Source organism: Kogia breviceps, chromosome 4 (genome assembly GCF_026419965.1).
Source record: "Kogia breviceps isolate mKogBre1 chromosome 4, mKogBre1 haplotype 1, whole genome shotgun sequence".
NCBI classification, from domain to species: Eukaryota; Metazoa; Chordata; class Mammalia; order Artiodactyla; family Physeteridae; genus Kogia; species Kogia breviceps.
The window spans coordinates 173,135,176-173,143,194 of record NC_081313.1 but is presented as its reverse complement, the minus strand read 5'-3'; the positions used below and the strand labels follow the sequence as shown (position 1 = coordinate 173,143,194).

Genomic DNA, 8,019 nt, shown 5'->3' with positions numbered 1-8,019 from the left:
AAGTCACTGATTAATGAGATAATAAATATTAAGCATTTAGCACCTGCTTACCCCAGACAACCTCATTCACTCACTCAGGCCTGGGCTGGGCATTCATGGAATTGACATTTATATGGAGCCATGGATGCTAAATAGAACTGAAACATATCCTTTCAGGAGGTGAGCAGTGCTCTAAAGAAGGCTGAACAGGGTAAAGGAGTAGGTAGCAGACTGGGGTGCTATTTTAGATCAGGTAGCCAAAGAAGGCCTCCCCAAGGAGGTGACATTTCAGCAGAAAGTGAGGATGGACTTGTGGATGTCTGGGAGAAGAGCATTGCAGACAGAAGAAACAGCAAGTGCAAAGGTCCTGGGGTTGGAACACACCTGTCCTGTTCTCCAAGCAAAAAGGAGGCCAGTGTAGATGAAGCAGAGGAAAGCAGGGATAGTGAAATGATCCCATTTGCATTTTTATAAGATCAGTGCAGCTGCTGCATAGAATAGATTCTGGGCATCAAGGGCAGGGAGGAAGCCACTGCCCTCACCCAGGTGAGAGGTGAAGGCAGCTCACAGCAAGGTGGGAGCCATGAGGGTGGGGAAAAGCTTGGAGTGGGATAGGTAGTCAAGTTGACAGCACCTGCGACTGGACAGGGTATGAAGGAAGGAGAAAAGGGGAGGCAAGAAAGATTCCTCCTCAGCTGAAAGGCTGGCAGGAAGCAGCAAGAATCCTCTTTAGGTCCTGCTAGGTTTGGAATACCTTAGAGCCTCAAGGGGAGACGACAGAGAGAGAGAGGACTTGGCCAGACAAGCCTGGAGGTTAGGGGGAGGTCCAGGATGGAGAGCAAAATTTGGTAGTCGGCATAGAGGTGGCAGTTAGGGGCTTAAGACTGAATAAGCCTACTTAAGGGTGAGTATAGACAGAGACAGACCCAGGGCCTGAGGCAGGAACCACGGGTGAGGTGGGAGTATGAGTGCGGGGGGCCTGAAGGCAGGAAGAATCAACCCTGTCAAATCATTAGCATTAGACCAAACTCAAGCTGGGAGGGGAGCTCTCATTCACATTGAGCTACTGGATGAGGAACTATTCTTCCAGCTCTCTGGGCTTAGCACAGTGTCTGTACACACTTTCCCATACATATACATGTACTTGTATTGCCGTATGTTTTTATTATTTTTTTCAAAACAAACAACTTTTTTTAAAATTGAAGTATAGTTGATTTACCATGTTGTGTTAGTTTCAGGTGTACAGCAAAGTGATTCAGAGATATAGATATATAGAGACATACACAGATTTTTAAAGATTTTTTCATGTGGACCTTTTTTTAAAAAGTCTTTATTGAATTTGTTACAATATTTCTTCTGTTTTATGTTTTGGTTTTTTGGCCCTGAAGCATGTGGGATCTTAGCTCCCCAACCAGGGATCGATCCCACATCCCCTGAATTAGAAGGTGAAGTCTTAACCACTGGACCACCAGGGAAGTCCCTAGATATATATTCTTTCTCAGATTATTTTCCATTATAGGTTATTACAAGATATGAATATAGTTTCCTGTGCCATACAGCAGGTCCTTGTTGTTTATTTTATATATAGTAGTGAATATCTGCTGTATGTGCTTTTTTATAAATTTATTTATTTTATTTTTGGCTGTGTTGGTTCTTCATTGATGCGAGCGGGCTTTCTCTAGTTGCGGTGCCTTCTCTTGTTGCAGAGCACGGGCTCTAGGCATGCAGGCTTCAGTAGCTGTGGCTCGCAGGCTCAGTAGTTGTGGCTCACAGGCTCTAGAGCGCAGGCTTAGTAGTTGTAGCACACGGGCTTAGTGGCTCCGCGGCATGTGGGATCTTTCCGGACCAGGGCTCGAACTCGTGTCCCCTGCATTGGCAGGAGGATTCTTAACCACTGCGCCACCAGGGAAGTCCCCAATTTGTGCCAATTTTGGACAATGCTGAAGTAAATACCCTTCTGGAACCTCTTTTTCCAGGCCTGAGGTTCCGTGGGGATCCACAGGCCATGAGATGTGTGACAGTTTTAGTTTTCACACCTATTGTCCAATCGATTACTACCCAGAGGGCTTGTCCCAATAACCCAATGCCATGTAATGGCGTGGAAACTCCATGGCTCATCAACGTCGACTGTTGTGACAAATTTTCAATTATGTCTCTCCTGATGGGTGACATGGGGTCTTGGGGAAGGGTATACGTTAAGCGGGTGTATGTGAGGGGCACTTGGCCTGTCTGCCACAGCATCACCTCCAGCCCTCAGCCCCCAGTGACCGGGTACCGGAAACCCCCAGGCGGCCCGGGCGGGGGCGGGGGTCTGCCAAGCAGCTTCCCGCGGAAGGAAGCGCCCGGCGGTTCCTGCGACAGGATGCGCAGTGATGCCCCCTCCCCAGCCGCCGGGGACTTCCCGGGGCCGGGCCAGGTTGTCGAGGGAGTTGCTCCCACGCGGACGCATTGAGCTACCGCGAGGGGTGTGGGGCTTCAGTCCCCCAGCATCCCACTGCGGAGCTGTGGGTCGGTCCCCCGAGGGGGCGGCACTAAAGTCTTTCACGTTTCCCGGGAAGGAAACGGGCTGCGGTGGAGGCGCGATTCCCCTGGGGGGCCCTGAAGGAGGAAGGGAGGAGGGAGTGCGATGGGTGAACGAGGCAGGAGGGGAGCCAGGGGCGGGCATTCGGGGGCGGGGCCTCCCCTCCCCCGCACCCTCCTCCCTCAACCCTCAGGGTCAGGTCCCCCGGGTCTCGGGAGGCTCGCCTTGGCGGAGCCTGCAGTCTGGAGGCTGGGCGGGAGCTTGCCCGGCGCCTGCCGCCGCCCTCACCGCCCGCACCTGCGGCTCCTTTGTCCTCCCAACAGCCCCATCCCCCACCCCCCAGCCCCAGTGCAACGTCACAGCCGCTCTCCTAAACCAGCAGCACTGGGGCAATTGTGAGGGTTTCCTCCTCTCTGGGGGGCTAACCTGGGGATGGGGTGGGGCCAAAGCAAACAAGCGCTCCCACGGGAATTACTAAACCTACAGCCTCGCGGGGAAGCTGTTGAGGCCCACTTTGCAGATGAGGAAACTGAGGCTAGGGGCACACCTCCTCGCCTGAACCACACAGTTATACCGCCAGAGACTGGAACTGGGCTCCAAAGGTCACCTGCTCAGTTCCACCCCAGTTGTGGGATCCCTGCTGATTCAGTTAATCAAGCGGGGGGCGGGGCGGGGGGGAGGGCTGTTGGGAGACATCCTTCAAGTCTCCAAAGGAGGTGCGGTCCCCCGACTCTGCTGGGGTCACAGTACCCAAAGTATCCCCCAAACGTCTGAACTCGGAAAGCACTCTGACCCAGCCAGAAATATAGGAGAATGTCCAAGGAACCCCCAAACGTGAGAGAGTTAAGGAAAGGTCAGAGCACCAGGCAATCAGCACCCAGTGCTCTGGCAAAGAAAAGGGGCCCGGCCCCTTCCCGCCCACTCTGCCCACGTGGTAGCCGGTCAGACCGGTTTCTGGGGCCCCAGCAAGCCGCCAGCCAGCTCCTGACCCCTTAACCCTGCCCCTCCCCCACCAGGGAAGAAAACCAGACGGGCTCCACAGACTTTTTCTTCAAACGGTCTTTATTTTCCTATCTGGCATTTCTAGCAAAAAGGCCAGACAGATGGAGTTAACAGAATCCACCACAGTAAAGGTAAACAGAACCCCCCTCCCCCAAAACTGGCCCAGTCTCACCAGCAACTGATCCCAGCTCAGCTTTACAGCGCTCTGAACAACCCCCTCCCCCCATTTCTGTGATTCAAACCAGGAACTTCTGGGTTGATTGTGTCTGTTGGTCTGAGGGAGGATCAAGCTTGAGACTGTCAACATATTCCCACCTCTAACACACCAGATGAGAAAAATTTTAACCTGAAATTAAATCTGCCCTCTGCCCCCGAAGGCGTAGGGGCTCGGGGCAATAACCCACAGCACGCGGAGGCGAAGTGACTCAGGCCGCCCTTCTCCCATTCCCCTGGGCGTCCACATCCCAGGTCCTCCTCCCAGGCCTCACACCCACGCAAGGCAACAGGAAGCTCCCCACGTCTGCCCATGACGCAACGATGACCGCTTGCACAAGTATGTCACTGGAGGGGGAAAGGGAGTGCCTGGAATTCTGAGGTTGGAAACGGAAACACCAACTATTGAAAAACCTTGAAAGGGCAGCACAGCCCCCAGTAAAAAATAAAGTACAACCCTGAGAAGTTTAAAGAACCAAAGCTTCCTTCTCCAAGTCCCAGAAGGAGAGGGTAAGGTCCACATCCCAGTCCGTTAAGACAGCACCTGTGGGCGCCCGCGCCCCCGGCTCAGGCTTCTCGGTGTCGCCGCTGCACACAGGTGGCGACGGCACCCCGTGGGTAGAGTCCCTCTCAGGGCATCTCGGCAGCCCGGGCGGCTGCCCCTCTCCACGGTTTCCGCGGGCGCTCCCCCGGGGGTGGGCCTCGCCTCGGGTCTGCGCACTCTGGCCGACGGTTCGGCCCGCGCTCTGGGCTCTGGTAGCGCCGCTCACGGACCCTCAGAAGGCCACCACGGCCCGCACCAGCACGTTCAGCATATTGTCCGCCGGGCGGCAAGCCGGCTTCGCCTCGCACGCCGGCGTCGCCGTCGGGGGCGCGGCGGGGCTGCAGTTCAGGAGGCCGGAGAAGCGCCTCTGCAGGACACGCGCCAGGTTGGGGAAGGCGCCCTCCGCTTGCGCCGGAGGGGGCTGCAGGCGATCAAGGACGTCCGAAGAGGCCCTTTCCTCCTCCTCCTCCTCTTCTTCTAGGCGGGCTTTCTTACTCGGGACCAGTGCGGCGTCCCCACCGTCGCTCAGGCTGCAGCTCCGCCGCTTGCGGCTGACTTTGGCGGGGCGCTGGGCACAGCGGGCAGGGGTCTCCTCCGCTCTCGGTGCCTCCTGCGTGTCCATGGGTTCCGGAGAGGGCTGCTCACCGTCGGAGGGCGCTGCCTCTGCTGCGGCTTCCGCTTCCCGCGGCGGGTGCAGGCAAGGGTCAGGGGAGCGGGCGGGCGGCAAGGGCACCTCGGGCTCCTGGGCTTCCACCTTGGCCGAGAGGTAGAGCTCCCGGGCGCTGCGCATGACCAGCGACAGCTGCAGACTCCGGTGCAGCCGCAGGCCACCGCGCTGCATGCGCGAATGGTACATCTTCCACACCGACAGGGTCATGATGCGTTGCGCCTCCTTCTGCACTTCCATAGCTGCTTGACGGAGGGGCGAAGGCGGCGGGGACACCCGGCTGGGCAGGGCAGGTGGCAGGTGCACGCTGGACAAGGCGCTCGTTCACGCCTCTCTCTACGGGCCAACCCACGCTGAGACGCTGCCAGGACGCTCTGCCCCGGCGCCCGCCACCCGGGCCCTTTTGTACCTCAAGTGAAGTCACTGAGACGCCCCGCCCAATCAGAAAGTCGCATCCGGGCTTTCCACAGCTCCGAGGCGAGAGACTCCTTAAAGCGACAGGGTGGAATTTACCGAGCAAAGAAAAGGGACCCGAACTCGTGTGAGGAGAAGCGTTCCCCAGTCCAAGCTGAGCTCTCGGGGTGGTCTGCTTCCTCAGGGCCCCCCACTGCACCCGCGCGCGGGCCCAGGGGAGAGGGGCCGTGGGTGGGACTCAGGGCCCACCCACGGGTTGCGTCTGGAGACCCCTGCGGGTCGTAGGCGGCACGTTTCCCTTCGCACCCGGGAAGACTTGGGTTCTAACGGGTACATCCCCCGTGGGAACTGTGCTTAGCATCTACCAGGCGCCTAATTAATATCTTGTTTTTGTTTTTTTAAATCAATAACGATGCTTACACTTACTAAGCTCTTACTACGTGCCAGGCGCTAAAGGCTTTCCTTTCATAAACATCTCATTGATCTCTCACCTCCACTCCTCGGAGGGTAGTTATATCTTATTTCTTCAGGTGAGGAAACCGAGGCAGAATGACTCGTCCAATATTTGCTAAACGAATAAATGAGCCACGGCGGTGAGAGAGGACCAGTGGAACCTGAAGCTCTCCTGTCTCTCCAGCGTCCGCCAGCCCCCGTCACTCCCCTTGTTTGGAAGCAGTTAAGAAAGCGGGACACGCTGGCTGGCTCTAGGGCAAAGTTGCCCGCTACACGGGCGGCGGACGTCTGCAGACACAAGCGCAGCCCAGGCTGCCATCTCTGCGCTCCGCTTTGAGCAGCCCCCACCCCCACCCCAGTTTTCTGTCGGCACGAAATCCACCGTGGGCGTGGAGCTCGTAAGGCGGAGGACCCGGCCGCAACACAGCCCGAGTGAACATGTGGCTGCGGTCCCCCAAACGACGCAGCCGTTCTCCGCCTCTGCTTCCCGGGAGGCGGAGCTGGGATAGGACCTAGAAAATGAGCAACGCAGAGATAGAGCAGATAGATAGAAAACATCGGCCCCACCTTCCGCTACGCACTACAGTTCCAAGAAAACCTAATTCCAGTTCCTCAGAAAATGTAGAATTGTTCGAACAGCTCCACTCACTCGTGGTGCGGGCCCTTTAAGGGGAGGCTTCCCCCCCCCCGACACACACACACACACCCGCACTGATGCGCGAACCTTCCCGCCACTAGATCTGCCAGACTTCCACAACTAAATTTGGAAGTAATGACGTAAGACATGCTGCGCTCTAGCCGCTTCCGGCTGCCCATATAAGGACTGGGGCCAGGCTCTCTATACAACACTTTAGCCGGCTTTTTCCGGGCCAGCGAGCGAGCGGGCGGGCGGGGGTGGTGCCTTACCCTCCGGGCAGGCCCCCTCCGCTCTCCGTCTCCCAGCCGCCAGAGCTGGTTGGAGCCCTCGGTTTCCGGAGCGGCGTCCAGGGGGTCCCGAGGAGTGGGAGAAAAGTTTCGCTTCCTTCCCTCCGGAGGCCAGGAAGGTGTGACGCCCCTCCGGAAAGCCCCCTGCCGGCGGGTAGGGACCACCTCAGGGCTCACGCTGACGCCATCTCCCAGAGACCTACGCAAAGACCTTGCCAACACAAGCAGCTACTCCCTGAGGACCACTACATTCCTGTCCCCGCCCCTCCTCCCCCCATGGAGACCCTGCCAGTCCCCCTCTCATGTATTCCTGCCCCTCCGCAAAAAATTGCTCTTCTCGTGCACATTTGGAGTGTGCTTATGTCCCCCACTCCCAACCCCGGCACATGGGAACAATTATTCTCTCTTCTAAAAGACTTCTCCCAAAACTGTCCCCATTCAGCGATCCTGCCACATATTATGGCAACCTGCTGAGGACGCCCCCATCCTCCCTCCCACGAAACTCCACAATGACATCCCCAGCCCAGACGCTATCTCTGACACACAACGGGGGCGACCCTCCGAGGACTTCTTCAGACATCCCGCTCCAGAGATCAGGACCCCACTCAGCCGACAGCTGCCTCCCGCCCCCATTAAAAAGTGCTTTCCCGGAGATCCCACACAGAAGGGCTCTGTCACACAGGTGGCGACCCTATGAGTCCCTCTCCAGACATTCCTGACCCCTCCTGACAAGCAGAGGATTTCCCTGCAGACCATCCTCAGAGCCACCACCACACCCACTCCCGCGACCCCCAGGATCGCACCCAGAAAGACCTCACCCCCCAGAAGCATCTCCGGGCCCCCACTCGCGGCCAACCCGCCCCAGGGCGATCTCGAGGCATCCCTCCTCCGCAGGAAAAAAGAGGAGGGGAGAGTCCAGCAGAACTCCCCACAGAATGTCCGCACTTCACCCTGCCCCCGCGGGAAGGTGGGGATGCCACCTCTCCCAATACTCCTTACCAAACCTGCCACTCCCGACCCTGGGCTGGGACCATCTCTCATCTCCCATCTCCTAGGACAGGATATAGGTGCAGGCTCAGGGAGCCCATGAAGATGTTCTACAAATTGAATGAGCCCCTTCCCCAGCCATAATCTCTCCTGACTTAAAGGAGACTATTATTATTTACATTGCCCGGAAGGGAAACAGGTTGCGCAGCAACAATCCGAGAGGTTGGGTCTCGAACCGAGGGATTTGGAGCTCTGAGTCGAACCCAGCCAGACGGAACTAGGACACCTCCGGGGACCAGGACGCGAAGGGGCGGT

General features: G+C 57.4%; 1 protein-coding gene across 2 annotated transcripts; it reads right to left on the bottom strand.

The window, feature by feature from the left end:
• Positions 1–3,544: 3,544 nt before the first annotated feature.
• On the bottom strand, positions 3,545–8,001 carry IER2 (immediate early response 2). 2 transcript variants are annotated; one of them, XM_067032649.1, is made up of 3 exons: positions 7,884–8,001; positions 6,700–6,861; positions 3,545–6,305 (listed from the first exon to the last, which is right to left on the bottom strand). In XM_067032649.1, the coding sequence occupies exon 3, from the start codon at positions 5,164–5,166 to the stop codon at positions 4,492–4,494; it is 675 nt and encodes a 224-aa protein (XP_066888750.1). In that variant the 5' UTR covers positions 5,167–6,305; positions 6,700–6,861; positions 7,884–8,001; the 3' UTR covers positions 3,545–4,491. The 2 variants fall into 2 exon arrangements, with proteins under 2 accessions (XP_066888750.1, XP_058915989.1); XM_059060006.2 differs by lacking the exon at positions 6,700–6,861 and having other exon boundaries at positions 7,884–7,953.
• Positions 8,002–8,019: the final 18 nt, after the last annotated feature.